We start from the raw sequence: 21,304 nt of genomic DNA, 5'->3' as shown, positions 1-21,304 counted from the left end.
GCTAGGGAAATGACTAAAGACATCACAATCTATCCCCAAATTAAAGTCTATATCCATTAAAAATGGAGGCCAACACGAAGATACAGAATGGAAGAAATTCTAAAATGTTAAGTGAAAACAACTGTCATCAAGCAATATGAACTGCCTGGCCTTATGTATCTAAGAAATATGGTGTGAGCATCGCATCATTTCTTTTTATAGGAGTGATGCTGGGGCTTCCCTTTCCCCACACCCTCCCTCAAAAAAACCCACAAAACACACAACTAAAAAATAAGTCATGTGTTATTTATAAATCAATCATTACAATAAAATTATTTCAAAAGTATCAGAAATACAAGTTATATAAATTCAGTCTGGAACAAGTATCCCCTAAATATATTATAAATCACATCTCTTTAACATTCTTCTCCAAACAGATCTAGTTCAAATCCAGTGAAGGCATTACAATTTCATATTGTGGCAAGTGAAAAAAAATGACAATAAATAATCCAACTATAATTTTGAGAAATACTAAGTGGTAAATAAATGCCCCTCTTGCTTTGAAACATCTATGACTCAGACTACCCGAAGATTCTGAGTCAGTACAAAGTTACACAACCTTTGTATTTCCATATTTAAAATCTTCAGTATATATTCCTTGTAGTGAGAAGGATAGAGACAAAAGCTCAAAGGGCTGAGAAGTAACTGAAAGTTCTAATGAGACAACAAACAGATCTCATTACAAGCTGTACGTAAAAGAGACACGAAGCAGTTGGCTTCTCCCCTGGCACCCAGACCAGTGGTTCTCAAGCCTGGGTGTTTCCGAGCATCCGCAGCAGATGCTTGATAAAATGCAGGTTCCTGACTCAGACCCTGAGCTCTCTCATTCCTGAGCTGACAAACCTGCATTTTTACACAAGATCCACAAGGAGATGGTAGGAGAACCCCACTGAACAGTCTAAGTCTAAGGTTCAATCCTAAGCGGCTGTCCCTGGCTGGAATGGAAGCGACCCTGACTCCGCGACCTTCTTCACCTCGTTACTTTCCTCAGCCGTCCAGTCCGTGCATGGGTCTGATCATCTCTGAGGACACTGGAGCTCTACCACGGCTGTAAGTGAGCCCGGATGGAAAAGAAAAGTAGTTTCAGCTAAGAACCGTGTCTTCACGCCAACACTAGTTCTTACCAGTCCCTGAGCTTCTGTTTTTTCACCACCTTCTGAAAAGTCTGCTTCTGTTAGTTCCATTTCTGGGAGCACCTGAGTAGAGGAATTCTACAGCTGACACCTGTGTTCATTTGGGGGACTTTCCTCATGCCAACAGGGAAGCTTCCAGCAATCCTGAGTGGTGCTACATACACATGGCATGTGGTGAGACCCACGCGGTCAGGGAACAACAGAAACATGCCCATAACATTAAGCAGGCTCCAAATCCTGTAAAACCGCCAACAGAGATGCTGAAAACCTCAGTAAGAGGTTTTAACGCTGGTTGAACTCGAAGAGTAAGAGCTGGATTTCCTGGAGAACTTCTTTGATGTGAGGGATATCTGCATCTGCTGTACGGTACGCACACTTCGACAAAGGAGAGCGTTCTTCACATGATCCCTGAAGTCTTGAGAAACAAAGTAATAGACGAAGGGGTCGATGCAGCTGTTGAGGGTGGAGAGGCACAGGGCTGCAATGTACAAGGCGTACACGTGGCTCTGGCTCCTGGTTTTAATCAGGAAATAATGTACCACAAGCAGAAGGTTACTAGGAGTGAAGCAGATCAGATACGTGGCCAGGACGGTGACAATGAGTTTGACGGCTCTCTGCCTCTTCTTTTCCGAGTTTTCATCCATAGCAGAAGATCGGAGAGTTCTGATCATTAGCACATAGGCCGAGGCTGTGAGGAAGGCTGGGAACAGAAAGACTCCGATGGCCAGAGAGAGGAAATAATTGAACATGTCCCCTACCAGCAGCTTCTCAGGCAAAACGTCGTGGCAGGTTGTGATGTTAAGGGCTGGAATGTACACGGTCTGCTTCATGACGTACAAGGGGATGGTAACCAGCAGAATGAGCAGCCATATCCCCAGTGAGACTCCAAAGGCAATGTGTGCCTTCTTCTTGGGGTGCACCAACGGATTCACGATGACCCAATACCTCTGAACACTGAGGCAGGTCATGAAGAGAATGGAACAGTACATGTTGCCATAGAAAAAGCCAATGAGGACTTTGCAAAGAGCTTCCCCATAAATCCAGTTATTGCCATGTATGTGATAAGCAATCTTCAAAGGGAACCAGATCACAGAGAGGAGGTCTGCCAAGGCTAGATTGGCCATGTAAATCACAGCAGGGTGCTTCTTCTTTGTTCGGAAAAGAAAGACCCACAGGGCCATGCCATTGCTTGGCAAACCAATCACAAATACAATTGTGTAGACAATTGGAAGAAAGACAGTAGTCAGTTTTCCAGTGAGGATGGAGGCAGAAAAGTCATCCACAGAAAAGCCTGTTTCCACTGTAACTCCTTTCCCAGTGACATGAGATGAGCTGTCAACCTTACCAATGAGACTTCTTCCTTTAGAGGTTCTATTGGTTCCTATGCAAAAAAGGCAAGGCAGACAAGTGTCATTACAGAGATCAATCTTTCAGCAGTAATTGTTTAAATAAAAGTACTTTAGGGGCTTCTGGGTGGCTCAGGTGGTTAGGTGTCCGACTCTCAGTTGCAGCTGAGGTTGCATGATCTCAGGGCTGTGACATTGAGCCCTGCCTCGCTCCATGCTCAGTGTGGAGTCCGCTTGAGATTCTTTCCCTCTCCTCCCCCTCTTCTTGCCCCCATCCACATGCATGTGCACTCCCTCTCTCTCTCAAATAAATAAATAAAATCTTTAAATAAAAATACTTTAGGCAAAGACAGAGGAAGTATACAAAAGGCTTACAAGTGCTTTCTTTGGGTGATGGGATTATTGGGTTTTGTTTCTTTGTTTTTTACAGGTTTTTTTTCCGGAAAGTTGTGGGGTACATGTGAAATACAACACTGATTTCTGGGACCCAAAAAACTGACAGTATCTCAATTCATTTTTACAAACGACCCACAGTTATTAGTTCCTAACTGTTGTTACAGTGCCCATCTATCTCATTCCGGCTGTGAGACAGGATCCAGCCTGGCCTGTCATTCCCTCTCCCAAAGTCTGACAGAGGGAGATTTCCAGAAACACAAGGGACATGCCCTCTCCACTCGCAAGGACAGTGCAAGCCATGGGCAGGGATTCCCTTGCTTCTGTGTGGCCTCCTGGAAGCCTTCCTACGGAGGCCAGCTGGCAGGCAAGTCTTCTGACCTCACGGTCACTGAATGGGTCAGTGCACTATTTGTGTTCAGACAAATTTGTGCTGACTTTCAAGCAAGTACCATGGCAAGCTTAACAATTTATGCTGTCATTCCCATATTTGCATTAAACTTTAGAAACCATACACAAATGGCATATGCAGGCTACATCCTGCCTAACCAAGTGTTCACGGAGCTACAGAAAAGGGAGGGCGCCTGGATGGCTCAGTTGGCTAAGCATCTGCCTTTGGTTCAGGTCCTGAGCTCGAGGTCCAGGGATCAAGCCCCGTGTGTGGCTCCCCACTCAGCAGGGAGTCTGCTTCTCCCCCTCCCTTTTCCCCTCCCTCCTGCTCCTGCCTGCGTGCAGATGGCGCGCACTCTCTCTCTCTCTCTCTCTCAAATAAATAAAATCTTAAAAACCAAACCAAATCAAATAAAGAAGAAAATGAGGGACAACTTGATGACACTAATTCTGAGAAACAGGACTTCACCACACGGAGAAAATATAGCAAATTGCATCACAATATGTCAGCGAGGAAGTTAAACTATTCACAAGTTTATTTGAAAATTTTTATGCTTGGTCATTCCTTTTTCCTCTCCTAGGTTTGCACCCATGTTCAGCAGGATTGTTCACTTCTGGTGAGGTTTCCCTGTTAACAACTAGCAGTGGAGGAGTAAAGGGTATGGAAGTCATTATTTCACTTTTTGTTCAGTGCAGTAGATTGAAGGGTAACCTCCAAAATGAGATGCCCATGTCCCAATCCCCAGGATCTGTGATCATTACCTTATTTCAAGAAAGGATCTTTTAACACCTGGGTGGCTTAGTCGTTAAGCATCTGCCTTCAGCTTGGGTCATGATCACAGGGTCCTGGGATCGAGTCCCACATGGGGCTCCCTGCTCAGTGGGAAGCCTGCTTCTCCCTCTCCCTCTGCTCCTCCCCCTACTTGTGCTCTGTCTGTCCTATCTCTCTCAAATAAATAAATGGCATCTTTAAAAAAAAGAAAGAAAAGAAGGAAGGAAGGAAGGATAGATGGATCTTTGGGGGCACTTGGTGGCTCAGTCAGTTGAACATCTAACTCTTGATTTTTACTCAGGTCATGATCTCAGGGTCGTGAGATCGAGTCCCACCTCAGGCTCTGTGCTCAGTGGGGAGTCTGCTTGAGATATTCTCTCTCCCCCTCTCCCTCTCTCCCTGCTTGTGCACTCGTGTGTGTGTGTGTGTGTGTGTGTGTGTGTGCACGTGCACATAAATAAATCCTTAAAAAGAAAAAAGGACCTTTGTAGATGTAATTAAGGATCTTGAGATGAGAAGATCATTCTGGATTATCCAGGTGGGCCCTAAATCCAACGACAAGAGGCTTTATAAGAGAAAGGCAGAGGGAGACTTAAGAGAAACAGAAGAGAAGAAGGAAAGGAGAAACAGTATGAAAATGGAGGGAGAGGATGGAACGATGCTGAGGAATAAGCCAGGGAACACCGACAACCACGAGAAGCAGAGGGAACCAGGAAGAGATTCTCACCGAGAGTCTTCGGGCATGCCGACGCCTTGATTTCAGACTTCTGCCCCCCAGAACTGTGAGTGAATCCACTTCTGTTGCTGAAAGCCACCTGCTTGCACCGATCATGACGGCAGCCACAGAAAACTGAACACTTAGGATACACGCATCTCTTGTTCTAGCTTATTTCTTTTATGATGTTTTAAAGAGAATATGGATTCTTTTAAAATTAAAAATAATAAAATATTGGTACATATTACAGTGTTCCTCCAATACCTGACTAAAACCCATAGTAAGAAACACCCAGTTTTAATACGTATTATCCATAATGGAAAAATTTTCACAAAACAATTACCCTTACTACATGGGCTGCACTCTAATACTTTCTATTATATTTTATTTCATCCTTATAAAAAGCCAGTCACGACCCTCTACCCTGACTTCATGAACCACTTACATGGGTTTTTCGAAGCCAATTAGCAGAGCGACCAATTCTGAAGCACCTCAAGAGGCCATTTTTTATAGACAGATGAGATGTCCGTGGAACTCTCCCCAGACCCAAAATGGCAAGGGTCCCTGTATGAGATTACAGGTTTCTTTAATCGTGGGATCGTGTCCTAATTTTTTCTAGTTCCCACAGTCCCTTGCACAGCCCTGACACAGAGCAGGTGCTCAACAGCCCTGAGACGGGTCAAGAAGCTCAGCGAAGGAGCTGAAGGAGACAAGGCAGAATCCAGAGCTCTCCCGCCCATTTCTTTAGCACCTGCTCCAGTCCTGCCCAAGCCACCCAAGGACAGCAGCACCAGTGGGGCTGCTCCAGGGGCACAGCCCTACAAAATGAACTCCCTTAATCCCAGTAAGTGCTCTTCCTAGGGTGCCTATCAGGTGTCCGACATTGCTTCCAACACGTCATGTGTATTAACTCACTTCGCTTTCACACAACCTCGTGAGGGGGTGACTATTACCAGATCATCACTGTACAAATCCATAAACCGATGCGCGAAGAAACTGCGTAACTTCCCCAAGGTTAAACAATTGTTAGGCAGGAGTCAGGATTCAACACCTAGCGGTCTATTTCTAGAATCCATTCTTCTCACCGTTATACCACATTGTACCTCTGAGGCCCTGACTGAGTTTACATGCTGTGACCCACCGAGACCAAACTATGCCAGCTCCACACAACAAAGCACCTGGATCCAACTGCCAAGTTAATGGAAATAAAGGAGACAACAGGACATATTAAATAACACCACACGACTGGAGCCAGCAAAATCCAGAATGTGGAAACCCTGCTATAGGATCAAGGATCTAATTTCTTCAAAATACAAATTACAAAGCAAAAATAAGAGATAATGAGGTGTAGAGGAGGGACTCTCAGAGTGAAGACTTTAAAAGACCTATTAACTTATGTAATGTGTGGTCGGCCTTATTTGGATCCCGATTCAAACAACTATTAAAATAGTACTTATAGAGGCACCTGGCTGACTCAGTCAGTAGAGCATGGTGTCTTGATGTCAGAGTAATAAGTTCAAGCCCACACTGGGTGTAGGGCTTACTTAAAAAATTTTTTCTTGGGGTGCCTGGGTGGCACAGTCGTTAAGCGTCTGCCTTCGGCTCAGGGCGTGATCCCGGCATTCTGGGATCGAGCCCCACATCAGGCTCCTCCGCTATGAGCTTGCTTCTTCCTCTCCCACTCCCCCTGCTTATGTTCCCCCTCTTGCTGGCTGTCTCTATCTCTGTCAAAAAATAAATAAAATCTTTATTAAAAAAAATTTTTTTTTCTTGAGTTGGGGGATGCCTGAGTAGCTCAGTCGGTTAAGCATCCAGCTCTTGATTTAGGCTCAGATCAGGATCTCAGAGTCATGGGGTGGAGCTCAGTCTACTTGAGATTTCTCTCTCTCTCTCTCTCTCTCTCTCTCTCTCTCTCTCTCTCTCTCTCTCTCGGCCCCTCCCCCTCCCCCATGCACACCCTCTCTCTCTAATAAATAGAAACTTTAAAAAAATTTTATTAAAAAAAAGTACTTGTGACGCTCATGAGACAGAAATCTGAACACTGACTGAATATTTGATTATATTAAGAAATTATTTTAAGTGGTTATGTGGTTATGTTTAATAAAGAAATCTTCACCTTGTATGAATACATACTGAAATATCTTGAGATGAAATTGTATCTGGATTTACTTCAAAATAACACAAGGACTGGTACCTTCAGATACTTCTGGCGGGAATGTAAAATGGTACAGTCACTACGGAAAATAATCTGGCAGTTCCTCAAATGGCTAAACATAGAGCTGCCAGACGAGCCAGCAATTCCTATTCCCAGTACATACTGAAAACAAATAAAAACACATGTCCAGGGGCGCCTGGGTGCGTCCGTTAGTTGGGCATCTGCATTTGGCTTGGGTCATGATCCCAGGGTCCTGGGATCGAGCCCCACATCGGGCTCCCTGCTTAGCGGGGAGGCTGCTTCTCCTTGTCCCTCTGCCGTTCCCCCCACTTGTTCTCTCTGTCAAATAAATAAATCTTAAAAAAAAAAGATTTATTTATTTGAGATAGAGGGCATGCATGTACAAGTAAGCAGCGGGAGGGAGATGGAAAGGGAAAGATCTCAAGCAGATTCTGCACTGTGTGATGGGGGGCTCACTTCTACAACCCTGAGATCATGACCTGAGCTGAAACCAAGAGTCAGATGCTCAACAGACTGAGCCACCCAGGTGCCCCCCAGGTAAAATCATTTCTATTTCATAGTGGGGAAAAAATTATAAATGCACTTCTGAATTTTGAACACATAGGAAGGACTGGGTATAAAAGCATCCTAATTTATGGGCTATAATCAACAACATTTGCCCAAGTATGCAAGAATACATACCTGCGGATACTCAAGGCAGCGTCCCCCACCCCCACTGCAAGAGGAAATAAGCAAAGTTCATCAGCTATTCCTACCTTACCATATCCCCAGATGGTTCCTAACACTAACAGTAGACACTATACCTACTATTCAATAATACTGAAATGCAAAGATAACTACAATTTACTGTCAACTGAAAAAAGCAACCAACAGAACAACATGCTTCCATCTGTGTAACAAAATTATAATTTATATCCAAAATCTGAAATCTAGAAGGGTATCTACCAAACTACAAATGATCATCTCTGTGAAGTAAAGTTGGGTGGGGGGAGGGGAGAACTTTCTTTTTTTTTTTTTTTACTTCACATGCCTCTACGTTGTTTGGATTTTTTGTCAAGGGAGTGTAAATTGGTACAATCTTTCTGGAGGTCAATGTGGCAAAACATCAAAATTTAAAGTGTACTTGCCCCAGGACCTACCGATTTACTTATAGGAATTTGTCCTGCACGTAAACTAGGTAAGATGCACAGAAATACTGTATGTACAAGAACAGTTACTGCAATATTGTTTATCAAAACAAAACAAAAATGTTAGTCTCAACAACCATTAAAAAGGAGACTCGCCCAGGGCGCCTGGCTGGCTCAGTGGGTAGAGCGTGCGACTCTTGATCTCCAAGTCCGGGGTCCGAGCCCCATGTTAATCACAGAGATTACTTAAAATAAATAAACAAGTAAATAAATAAAATTAAAAGGAGATTCGCTCAATAACTTATGACATTTATACAATGAATAATATTCCTCGTATAAAAGTATGGACGGAGTTCCCTACAGCGCCCATGAGCAGATAAGGTTAAAAAAATAAACTGTTGCAGAGTATATACAATAAAATCCTTCCGTTGTTACAAAATATATACATTTGTCTGTAGAAGTCTGTTGAGGCTGGAAAGGAGAGAGAATAGGGGATTTTCACTGTTTTAAAACATTTCTGATTTACTTTTGGGGAAAATGCATGGAAAAGTTTTAACTTGAAAACTACTAGTGGGGTGCCTGGGTGGGTCAGTCAGTTGAGCATCTGACTCTCGGCTTCGGCCCCAGTCATGGTCTCAGGCTTGTGAGATCCTGCTCTGAGCTCAGCAGGGATTCTGCTTAAGATTCTCTCTCTCTCTCTCTCTCCCTCTGCCCCCACCCCATTCTCTAAAATAAGTATATAAATCTTAAAACTACTACTTGTTCTTTGCTATTTTAAGCGTCCTTCTGTAGCCCACCCTCCCACCAAACCAAGTTCAGAGCAAGTACTTGTGTTAACTCTCTCTCTCCTATCCCCTCATCCCAAATCTATTTGCTTTCAACCTGTGGGAACACAGGCTGAAAACTAAAAGCTTCAATGACCAGAAACCCCTCCCTAGGTACACATTAGTACATTTTCATGTGTTTTCTCAGGATGAGCTGTTTTCTTCTCAACACTTGCCTAGCTAATAAAACCATAAGAAAGTCAAGCACAGACTTCACCAAAACATCATCTATCCAGGTTAATTAGTAACTATGCACAAGCAAGCAAGAAACCAAACACGAATTTAGAGTCCCATCTTCATATTCATTACAGTATCCTCTCTTATTACAAAACGCTGGAAATACTCCATGTGTTTATTAACAGAAGACGAATTTAAAAATTATGATAAATCCTCCTAGACCATGTTGTAGAGTTTTAAAATGTTTTTTATTTAGGGGCGCCTGGGTAGCTCAGTCCGTTAAGCGGCTGCCTTCAGCTCTGGTCATGATCCCAGGGTCCTGGGACAGAGCTCCACCCGGGGCTCCCTGCTCAGCTCAGCAGGGAGTCTGCTTCTCCCTCTGCCCCTACTCTCCACTCGTGCTCTCACTCGATCAAATAAATAAATAAAAAATTTTTTAAGAAATAAAGTTTTTTTTTTAAAGATTTTTTTAATTTATTTATTCGACAGAGATAGAGACAGCGAGTGAGAGAGGGAACACAAGCAGGGGGAGTGGGAGAGGAAGAAGCAGGCTCATAGCAGAGGAGCCTGATGTGGGACTCGATCCCATAATGCCGGGATCACGTCCTGAGCCGAAGGCAGACGCTTAACCGCTGTGCCACCCAGGCGCCCCAAGAAATAAAGATTTTTTTAAAAAGATTTTATTAATTTGAGAGAGAGAGAACACAAGCAGGGGGAGGGGCAGAGGCAGAGGGAGAAGCAGGTTCCCCACTGAGCAGGGAGCCCAAGGCGGGGCTGGATATCAGGACCCTGGACTCATGACCTGAGCTGAAGGCAGACGCTCAACCGACTAAGCCACCCAGGCGCCCAGAAATAAAGATTTATTTATTCCAAAGAGGGTGCAACGAGTTCGGGAGAGGGTGCCACAGGAGCAAGAGGTGGGGCTTGGTCCCAAGATCCATGAGATCACAACCTGAGCCAACACCGAGAGTCCACGGCTTAACAGACTGAGCCACCCAAGGTGCCCCACGAAAAGATTTTCTGTTTGTGAGTACATGTTTTACGCATGGATTATGAAAGAATGGGAGAGGATACAAACAAAAATGTCAGCAATGGTTTACTTTGGGTACTGAAAATGATTTTTTTAAAAAAGATTTTTAATTATTTATGTGTTAGAGAGAGAGAGAAAGAGAGAACATGTGAAAGAGCAAAAGTAGGGGGAGCAGCAGAGGGAAAGGGAGAACCAGGAACAATGCAAGGCTCTATCCCAGGGCCCTGAGATCATGACCTGGGCCAAAAGGCAGACCTTAACTGACTGAGCCACCCAGGCGCCCTGAAAATGATTTTTTTTAAGTAGGCTCCACGCCCACCATGGAGCCCAAAGTGGGGCTTGAATTCACTACCCCGAGATCAAGACCTGAGCTGAGATCAAGAGTAGGGCACTTAAAGAAATGAGCCCCCCAGATGCCCCTGACTACTGAAATGATTTGATTAAACTTTTCTTTTTTGTGGGGTGCTTGGGGTGGAGCCTGCTTAGGATTCTCTCTCCCTCTCCCTCTGCCCCTTCCCCCACAACTGTGCTTATTATTGCTCTCCAGAACACACTACTTGCATCATTCATAATCAATTACAAAGTGGGAGAAGGAATCAATCAAGCCTCCAAAAGAAAAACAGAATGGATCATAGGGGACCTCCCAGGTTTGTGACATGGTAGAAAGAAGTAAGTGCCTAAAACAAGCTGACATAAACGCCCAAATGCCATCACCCTACCCGGCCACTCTGGGCAAGCCCACTCACTCCATTCCTCATTTGGTATTTACTGAGCTCCTTTAGATGGTAAGACTCTGCTGGACCATGGTGATGGAGATGACACTAGGGTCCCTGGCCTCCCAGAGTTTATGATCCAGTGGGGAGACAAATTAAACATATTTACACAAATAATTATCAATTACTGTGTGACAGGAATGCACACGCGGTCTGATGGAGTGTTTTCCTTGCTCCGACCCCCAATTCAGTGGCCCCCCTCTGTAAAATGAGAAGGGTGTATCCTTGGTGGAGTTGCCCTCCAGGAGTCAGTCTTTTGCCTGCGATCCAAAAAAAAAAAAACCCAAACAAACAAACCTGAGAAGCGAATCAAACCCAGTATCTGCCCTGTAGCAAACTGAGGAGCATGTGTAAGGGTCAAGCTAAAAGGGCATGAGCAAAGAGGTACGCGAAGGGGCAGAAAAACTTTGGGGATGCTCTCCTTCTTAATCATACTCGATTTGGTTTCAGGTTGGGAGGAAAGCTCCATCTACCTTAATGTCTGTTACTTAACTAACCCTTTAGGAAAGTTACCATGCAAAATGAACAAAAGTACACGGAGAAAAACCCTCAAGGTGCAATATTAAATAGTTCTGGTTAACAAGTAACTTGATTTTTTTTGTTGTTGTTAAACAAGTTCACCATATTCTCCAGGAACCAGTGCCCCCCCGCCAGCCCCCTCAATTTGTAAACGACAGCAAGTCAAATACTCAGGGCTCTCTTCCAATAGGGCTGTCTAAATCAGAAAAGCATTGGGTCATCGACACCTACATATTTTTTTAAATGTTTGCACATCCTTAGTTTTACCCCCAAAGTTTAAGTTTCCAACTTTAAATGACAGAGGCAAAACGGAAAGCGTTCACCACAGTTTCAATGTTTCTGGTCATAAATAAAGGTCTTTATTTTAACGCTGACCAATAAAATGTATACAGTGGTGCAGTTTTCAAGTATATACTACAACATCCTTTCCTGTAACTCCAGAGGAAAAAGGATCACATTCTTCAGTCTAATTCAAATCCACAGTGATTTGCTTTTACAATGCTTTTACGAAAAAGATAAAAGCGACACACTGCCTTTTACAGCAGGTCTGCAAATTTCGCAAGGAAATGAAAACCTCCCTTTTAAGGCTACCCTGGCTGCTCCGAACAGCCTGACACCGGTTAGCAACGCAGAAGCGTGCTATCCGGCCAACGAGCCCCCACGCCCCCAGGAAGACAAGCTGGAGCACAGCCGAAGCTGCACAGCGGCGGAACCCAGCAGCCCGGCGCAAGTTAGCACCTGAGCACCCCCGGACGGCTCCCGTGCTGTTCCACTCCCGGAGCTGGCAGCCTGGGGCATACACACCTCAGTGCCAGCCAAAGTACGTTACGTGTGGCAACAAAGGCCCGGAAACCCAGGGCCGTAAGGTCACCCCGCCGATAAAGGACACGGTCCAAGAAATCCCATTTATAAAATCCGCGTGACGCGCAACTGGTCTAAAACTTGAGGCTGAGCGCTCATTATCCTCCAAACCCTGCGGGGTCCTACCCTTCCAGGCCCGGGCCATCCACAGTGCCGGAGGAGCTTCGCGCCCCGGGAGGATTTGGAACTACGTGAGCCGACCCCGAAGAGGCTTTTCCAAAAGCTGAAGGGGGTCGCGAAAAACGACGTAGATGTTTCCCAGGCCTCGGGCTCTCCCCCATTCCACACCGCTCTAAGCCAACTAACTCCAAGGGGTCCTGCGGGGCCAGCCCCTCAGTATTTGCGGAAAACTCCTTAGTTCACAAAGAAGCCAACCCGGGGGAAGGGAGGCTGAGCCCTCTAGGTACCCTTTAGACGCGAGCACTCCAGTCCCTCCTCTTCCCTCCGCGGACCTCAGCCTCTCTCGGTTGTCCCAGCTAGTTGGCCCTCCCGGCGCAGGGATCCCCGTCAAAGTCGCCTAGCGGGGGATGCGGAAGGTGGTGGCAGGAACAACAGAACACCCTTCGCGCACCTACCCGCTTCCACCACCTGCCCGTGTGCCTTGGAACGCCGCTCCTTAGCTTGCAGGAGCCCTCCTTGACCGTTTCTCACCTTGGATGGTGCGATTGCAGGAGACAGAGGCCGCCAGCAGGATGGCGCCCCCCAGCAGCCACGCCACGCTCATGCTTCGCATCCTTCCTGCAGCCCCGACGCCGGGCGGGCAGGGCATTCACCGCCACTGATTCGAAACTCGGAGACCTACTCGCCGCGGTCTCACCCGCTCTAATCCGAGCCGGTCCGCGCGCCTCCGGAGAGAGGGATAAGTTTCAGTGAAACCTGAGCCGCTCGACGCACCTGCGCGAGGCCACGCCCCCCCGGCCGGAACGCGCGGCTCGGCCCCGCCCCTGCGAACGTGGGACGCGCGGGTCCGGCTCCCGGCAGTCTGGCCCAGCGCGCGAGCCCCCGCCTACGCGGTGCAGGTGCGCCAGCCGCGGGCGGGAGGGTGCGCGAGCAGCCCGCGGGCGGGGATGGGCGGGTGAAGTAGCTGTATTGGAATGCAAATGGCAGGAACGCGGGACCGCGAGTTCTTTTAGACCCGGCCACGCCTAAACCTACCATTACCCTTTAATTAGTCTTGGGGATCCAGGGTCTTCCGGGTCTTTCCCTCCACTTTGCTAAGTGGAAAAAAGCCAAGGCCCGAGCTCGTGGGCTTTTTTGTCGCTAATTGGTAGAGGCTTCCCAGTGTAGCGGGCACTGGGGGGATAAGGAGTGAGTTGTTAGATTTTTTTTTTCTGCTTTGGTGGGTTTTCTCTCTCTTTTTTTTTTTTTGAAGGGGTGAGTTTTTAATCTGCAGAGACCAGGTGGATGGCTGCGGACACCAACGAAAGCGGTGGGGAACAGGAAGGAGTCTCAGAGAGGGGTCAAGGATCTGGAATTATGTTTCCGCTCTAGTGTTAACTAGCTGTGACCTCGAACAAACCTCTTCCCCCCTTCTAGGCTCATTTCCTCGTTCGTGAGGTGGCGCGGTTGAGGTGATAGTTGAGACGGCTACCTTAAGTGCCAAGAGCTAATGATTTGGAACACTAGTTTAATACCGACTGCAAGGCGCGCATTAAGTGTGTTTATTATTCCCATTTTACAGATGAGGAAATGGAGTTTAGAAAGGATGGATAAATTGCCCACAGTTATGCAGTTTACAGGCACAGTTTATAAATGCACACCACATTTAATGTCTAGTGTATGACTGCCACTTTCTATTAATCACTGCAGGATAAATGCTTCGACCAGGGTCTCCCCCATTCTGAGCTGGTAGTCCAAAGAAATATAAAAGAAGATAAAGGGGGTGGGGGAGAAAAGGAGTGAGAATTTGGGAATGGGTGCACAAGGGCCAGCATCATGCTGGTAATACTTTCTACTTCTATTAAAAAGTAAAATAAATTTTAAAGTTACCCGCTAAACTACTGGGTGATGGAGGAGCAGAAAAGAGAAACATTAGAATTGTCCTCAGATGTTTGAAGGATTAGCTCATAGAAGAGGTTTAGGCAGGTTTCGAGTAGCTCCTGAGAGCAGAAATACATGCAAGCCACAGTGGGAGGCTGATTGTGGCTCAGTATAGAAAGAGATTTCTAGCAAGTCCCACTGGTCGCAGTCCTGAGAGCTGCCTGCTGAGATTGAGAGCCATATCACTGCAGGACTTGCAGCAAAAGACCAGGCCACATCCGTGTGGCATGTTCGAAAGGGGAGTTCCCTCCCCAGGTGAGGAGCCAGATGGGGTGAGTCTAGGCAGCCTCTTGAGAGGCTTGAGCCCTGAGAGTCCACCATTCTCCTTAGAGGACCAAAGTTTGGGAAATCAGTTGCTGGTGAGTATTGTGAATTTCTGAACAACCATAAACCAAATGGCCACACCTGTGAGTTTCTAAGATGGAGCTTACATCTGATAAGGGCCCTGTGTGACTTCTTACTGACCCCACCGTGGGGCCACTGAACAGAACTAATATGGGCTCCAGATGATTCGGGCAGACAAAACTGTATAAAATACCATGTTAGCCAGCTGTTCCAACCATATCCCCAATAAGACATTTCCCACGTTAACTAAGTGGATGGTTATCGCATTCTGCCTCTTCCCTCCGTCCTGACAGAGGGGCTCGCAGGAGTAGGGAAATAAATGGTTGAAAACAAAGAGAAGCAAATGGCCCTGAACATGCCATGAGAATGGAATCATTGCTCACTGAATAATGGGCATGGACTGCCTCTCAACACACATACAACCAAGAATGACTGGGGAACGCTGTCCAGAATTTTTTTTTTTTTTAAAGATTCTTTATGAGGGAGAGAGACAGACAGACAGAAGAGACAGGGGGTGGGAAGGAGGAGAGGGATAAGGACAAGTGGACTCCATGATGAGCACAGAACCCCACACAGGACTCCATCTCAGGACCCTGAGATCATGACCTGAGCCAAAACCAGGAGTCAGACACTTAACTGTCTGAGCCACCCAAGCGCCCCCAGAATTCTTTTGACTGCCTTTCAGTAGCACACATCCAGGAATCTCTCGTTGTTATATTTCCAGTTCTGTGGGGCATGTGATAAGAGCTGAGCCTTGAAATCATGTAACTGTGGGCAAATTCTGGTTTTTCCCCTTGCTAACATTTGTGTGACCTTAGAGAAATTACTTACCCTCTCTAAGCTTTAGGTTCTTTACCTATAAAATGGAGTCAATATTTTTTTTAGTTTAAAGGTGTCTGAGGATAATACAGTGACCAAGTTTGATGCCTGGTGAAGGCTTAACAGATGGGCTTTTTGTTTCCTTCCTTTCTCTCTGCAGTCTTCTTTACACCCCAGCCTGCAACCTAGCTCTCAGGGTGCTGCCTCCAGGGCCACTTACCTCAGCTGATGCCTCCCTCCCTCCCAGGACAAGCTGCCTTCTAGCAGCAGCACAGGGGTCGTCCTCATCCCATCCGGGGGACACTTCTCGTCATGAGGATCAGTCCTCTCCTAAGGGTCTCTCACTAGGGAAGACGCTCAAGCCCTATGATGTCCCTTCAATCTTTCCCCGGGCTCCATTTTGTTATCTATATTCTGGGGATGTCCATAGTACCTTTCTCGTAGGATGGTTGTGAAGATTTAGTTTGCTAAATGCCCATAAATGCTTCTTAGTGCTGTTCCTGGTACAGGGTAGATACTCAAGAGATTACTATAGAATGGGCCAGGGAGAGTCTTCCTCTTTGCAGAGAACAATGCATAGAACTCCAGCTGCTCTTAAATTTGCACTGGTATTCTGTGTTAATATGCCTCGAATCATCAACATTTCAAAGAAAATATTTTATCGAGCACTGCTATGAGTTAGTTATCCCATGAGTGTGTTTTCTCCCAACTGCCTGATTAAATGAATTATATTATTTAAGTCTGCTTGCCCATGTTTTCCAGTGATTTTTTTTAAAAGATGTTATTTATTTATTTGACAGAAAGAGAGAGCACAAGCAGGGAAAGCAGCAGGTAGAGGGAGAGGGAGAAGCAGGCTCCCTGCTGAGCAAAGAGCCCAATGTGGGGCTTGATCTCAAGACCCTGAGATCATGACTAGAGCCAAAGGCAGATGCTTAACCGACTGAGCCACCCAGGCGCCCCCCCAGGGATTTGTTTTTTTGATGTTGATGACTTCTTTGCGTGAAGGGCTTAAGGTACTGTATGATGCTGTGGAACAGTACCGAGAAATAAACATAGCCGATTCCAGAGAGCCTGGCTTCCAGGGATTGGGAAGTTTGTGCAGTTTCCCACCCTCTACAATTCTTAGGAAAATAAAGTAGGAAATGGGATAGGCCAGACACTGAGAGAGAAGCCATTTCATTCAATCAATTCTACAACCATTTATCAAACTCATCAAGTTCTTCCTGGAGAAACAAAGATCTAGTCCCTGCACTTGGGCCCTGGCCAAATACAAATGGTGAAAAAGTTACATCCGTTCACTCATTCATTGAGCAAACACTTTGAACGAGGTAAGCAATGACCTTCATTTGGTAAATCCTTTGCTCAATTCTGGCTTCAAGTTACTTAACCTAACTGTGAAATTTGACACAATTGCGTTCTCTCTGCTGGAATGCTATATGCACTTGGGCTCCAGGACCACCCCTGTCCTGATTGTCTTCCTACTCACTGGCAACTCATAAGGAGTTCATTCTTTTCTGATCCTCACTCGCCTTCCTGAATTCTGCGCTCTGGAGTGCCCCTGATTTTGTCTTTGGACTTCTTTTCTTTTCAATGTACACTCATTTCCTTTGGTGATCTAAACCAGTCCTGTGGTTTTAAATACCATCTATACGCAGACAACTCCCCAGTCTGGAACCCTGGCCCAGATTTCTCCATCCCAGACATGTAACACACACCTTCAGCTCCTCAACGTCTCCACTTAAACCTGACTATAGGCATATCAGGCAAAAGTCCAAATCTCAATTCCAGATTGACCTCACCCCTGTTAGAGTTTTCTCATCTCCTTAAATTGCACCTCCGTCCTTTCGGTTGCTCCGCTCAGAAATGTTGGAGTCATCCTTGACTTCTTTCTCATATTCCACATCTAATCTGTCAACAAATCATACCTTGAAAATACATCCAAAAGAGCATGCTGGTTCCAGTTACCATTGTTTTTCACCTGGATTCTTGCAATAGCCTTGTGACTTGTTTCCCTCCCTCTGACTCTCTACACAGTCTCCTCCCAATACAGTGGTCAGAGTGAACCTGTTAAAATGTGCATCAGATCTGATCACTTCCTTATTTCAAATACTGAAGTAGTTCCCCACTTCCCTCTGAGTACAAACCAGAGTCTGTCAAGAGTGTATGCATCCTGCCTTCCTCTCCCCTCCCCCTCCACACTCCCTTTCACTGCATCTCTCTTATTCCCCTCACTCATTCTGCTTCAGCCATGCCTGGAATACTTTTCCCTCAAACACCTGCACAGCTTTGGTCTTTTTTTTTTTTTTTTTTTAATTTATTCGACAGAGATAGAGACAGCCAGCCAGAGAGGGAACACAAGCAGGGGGAGTGGGAGAGGAAGAAGCAGGCTCCTAGCGGAGGAGCCTGATGTGGGGCTCGATCCCAGAACACCAGGATCACGCCCTGAGCTGAAGCCAGACGCTTAACCGCTGTGCTACCCAGGCGCCCCACAACTTTGGTCTTGACTTCTTTCAGGTATTTGCTACAACACTGTTTTCTCAGCCGGGCCTTCTAAGAACTACCTATTGCAAATTATACTCCTGGAGCGCCTGGCTGGTGCAGTCAGTGGAGTGTGCAACTTTTGATGTCAGGGTTCTAGGTTTGAGCCCCATGTTGGGTGTAGAGACTACTTTAAAATAAAAGAATAGGGGCGCCTAGGTGGCTCAGTCGTTAAGCATCTGCCTTCGGCTCGGGTCATGATCCCAGCGTTCTGAGATCGAGCCCTGAGTCGGCATCATCAGGCTCCCTGCTCAGCGGGAAGCCTGCTTCTTCCTCTCCCACTCCCCCTGCTTGTGTTCCCTCTCTCGCTGCCTCTCTATCAAATAAATAAATAAAAAATAATAATAAAATAAAATGAAATAAAAGAGTAATAAAAAATAAATAAAATTACACTCCCACCCTCTGCTTGCCATCCTCCCTCCCTGGTTTATTTTCGTCTCTGGCACGCAGCAACAGTATGCCGCTCCACGTGTATTTACTTACTATCTAGTTCCCCCACTGCGATGCGATGCGATGCAAACTCGATGACTACAGAGTTTTGTTTTGTTTTGTTTTTTTACATTTTAGCTTGCAGAATTGTTTAAAAGATTGAGGAAGTAACACTATCTGAAGGTGGCAACAATCTCTTACACACTCATTGCTGTGATGTCAAATTAGTAACGAAGTCCCAGTTTAAATCACTCCTTAAAATACAGGGAGGCCAATGTCTCAAACACTGCAAAAGTCAGCTTTTAAAATATAGAGGACAGGGATTTTTATCTGTTTTCCCCCCTGCTGTATTCCCAGTGCTAGAACTGTGTCTAGCACATAGAAGGAACTCAACACATACTTGTGTTTTTATATACTGCACACCTACTGCCTTTCACTCTGCTAAAATCTAGAATTTTTATCTACTGCACACCTACTATCTATAACCTAGAACTGCGAAGATCCGTATCTCCGCTTCCATGGAGTTGATGGTCAAATGTGAAGAGAGATGCATAGGTAAGTATTGGGGGTGGGAGGAGAGGTAAGAGCTGCATCTTTGAAGGGCTGTGGACCCACACGGAATGACTCCTGCCTAGGGGAATCAGAAATGGCTTTCTAAAGGAGAGGGCAGGGGAAGAGAGCCTTGAAGCTTGAATAGTTCACCAGGTAGATTATTTAAGATAAGGCTAGCTGCTATAATAATAAATCTCTAAGTCTTAGTGCCTCACTGCAATAGATGTTTATTTCTTACTCGCTTAAAGCCAAATCCAAGGCTGTTTGGTGGGAGTCTCTCTTCCAAGTGGGGATAAAGGAGCTGGGCTTCTCTCACCTTGGGACTCAGCCATCTTCAACTGAAGGATTCCAAGGTCACACAGAAGGAAATGTGAAGGGTTGTGTGTACAAGGTTTCCACAGCCCTGGTCTGAGAGTGGTGCACAATCATTTCTATATTCCACTGAGCAGACCTCAGTCATATGGCCACAGCCCACTGCAAGAGAAGGCTGTGTGCCCAGAAGGAAGAGAAAAGGAGCTCAGTGAACAGCTAACAATCTGTTATTCCAGATATGATCAAAGGGTGGTGGAACACTTCAGTGGGAAACCAGTGTTATGTGAAGGAAAGTGGCTAGTGATAAAACTAGAAAGGTAGCCAGGACTTACCTATAAAGGGCTTTCCATGAAAAAGACTTTGGACTTTAATCCTCAAGCCACTGAAGACCGAATTATCCCTTCTCAATCCTATCTTCATAGCACTGAGATTGGCAAGATGGCCTTTCTGGGACCAAAAGAAAAGAATAAATCTGGTTGGAGTTGTAGATGGAAGAAGCTGGGAGAGGAAAAGGGAAGAAAGGAGGGATTAACTCCTACCACACGTGCTGCCTAAGTGAGCAACTCAGCCCTTCCAATTAACTGTTTGCATCTTTTTAATCACCATGTGGCATAATGGCCCTTCTCCACCCCTTGCCCCAATCATGTGCTTATTTCATTAAGTAATCATAGATACAGGTGATGACCTGACTCTTTATGAGGGACTCATTATGCCAGTTCCGCTCCCCACAGCATTATTTTCTCAGAACAGTGAGACTGAGGCTGTACTTCCCATAACATCACACTACTCTCAATGATGTATCGTCCCATCACACTTCCAGTCCACTCTGACATTCTTCGTAACTCCCATCCTTAAAAAATTCCAACTCGGGGCACCTGGGTGGCTCAGCCTTCGGGTCGGGTCATGATCTCAGGGTCCTGGGACTGACCCCGCATCAGGCTCCCTGCTCAGCGGGAAGCCTGCTTCTCCCTCTCCCACTCCCCCTGCTTGTGTTCCCTCTCTCGCTGTGTCTCTCTCTCTCAAATAAATAATTTTAAAAATCTTAAAAAAAAATTCCCCCAATTGTTTCAGTGGCAGAAAAAAAAAATCTAAAAAATTAAAACGCACACAAGGATCATAAGCCTAGACAATAGTTGGTCACAATGCCTGAAATTATCATTTGTAATTATTTCTCTGGGTCCAGAACCCCTTTCGGTAGCTGAAGGGCCTCCATTATCAATCCAGTCTTTGGCTACCATCCAGACTCCTCTGCTCCACTGCTGACAAGCTGAGATACAAAGGGGGACGGAAGCATCCTTTGGCCTCCTCTTTCTCATATTAGGAGGCTTCTAAGGACCCCTCCACCTCTAATTTATAAGTCAAAGTAAACACCTCCGACAGATGAGTTGAAAGCATGGGGAGCAAGGCCTTCTGAGACACAGCCCAGTGCAGGGCAGGAGTGGCCGGCTTGCTGTGGGACAGGAGGGCGGTGCCAAAGGTGGACTTTGCCACGGGGCCCCTCTCCAGAGGCTCTCAGTGGCAGAAGGGAGTCAGAGCTCACCTGGTCTGACCACCAGATGTGAAAACCACCCACCCAATTTCGAAGAAGCCTAATTGCTGACTTTTCTTGTAAAATCAGTCCCAACATTCTCTTTATTTATTTATATTTTAAGATTTATTTATTTATTTTAGAGAGAGAGAGAGCGCAACAAAGCAGGGGCAGCAGCTGAGGGAGGAGAAGCAGACTTCCCGCTGAGCAGGGAGCCAGACCCAGGCAGATCCTAGAACCCTGAGATCATGGCCTGAACAGAAATCAACAGACACTCAACCAACTGAGCCACCCAGGCGCCCCCCAAATCCTCTTTAGATAAGTGGCCCAAAAAAGAAAAAAAAAAAAGACCTTTCAATCCCAGAATATAGTTATTTTCCAATTTAGTTACTCATAGACTAGTTCTCCCTTCTCTGCTTCCAGTTTTGACTGCAAGCTCTGCCCACCGCTTTCGGTGGTTCCCGAG

At 45.9% G+C, this 21,304-nt stretch overlaps 1 protein-coding gene across 10 annotated transcripts in view; it reads right to left on the bottom strand.

Annotated features, from left to right (window-relative positions):
• Positions 1 to 271: 271 nt before the first annotated feature.
• F2RL1 (F2R like trypsin receptor 1) overlaps positions 272 to 21,304 on the bottom strand; it is a 61,304-nt gene continuing 40,271 nt past the window's right edge. For 5 of the 10 annotated variants that reach the window (XM_034656391.1, XM_034656388.1, XM_034656393.1 and 2 more), the window contains 2 exons: positions 19,643 to 19,757; positions 272 to 2,553 (listed from right to left, as the gene is read on the bottom strand). In XM_034656391.1, the coding sequence (XP_034512282.1) occupies positions 1,442 to 2,553; positions 19,643 to 19,757 (1,227 nt within the window). In that variant the 3' untranslated portion in view covers positions 272 to 1,441. Of the gene's footprint in view, positions 2,554 to 12,926; positions 13,525 to 19,642; positions 19,758 to 21,304 lie in introns of those variants that run through there. The other 5 variants (XM_034656397.1, XM_034656396.1, XM_034656390.1 and 2 more) reach the window with 3 other exon arrangements.

This window comes from Ailuropoda melanoleuca, chromosome 3 (genome assembly GCF_002007445.2).
Source record: "Ailuropoda melanoleuca isolate Jingjing chromosome 3, ASM200744v2, whole genome shotgun sequence".
Taxonomy (NCBI): Eukaryota; Metazoa; Chordata; class Mammalia; order Carnivora; family Ursidae; genus Ailuropoda; species Ailuropoda melanoleuca.
This window is presented reverse-complemented; position numbering and strand designations above follow the sequence as displayed.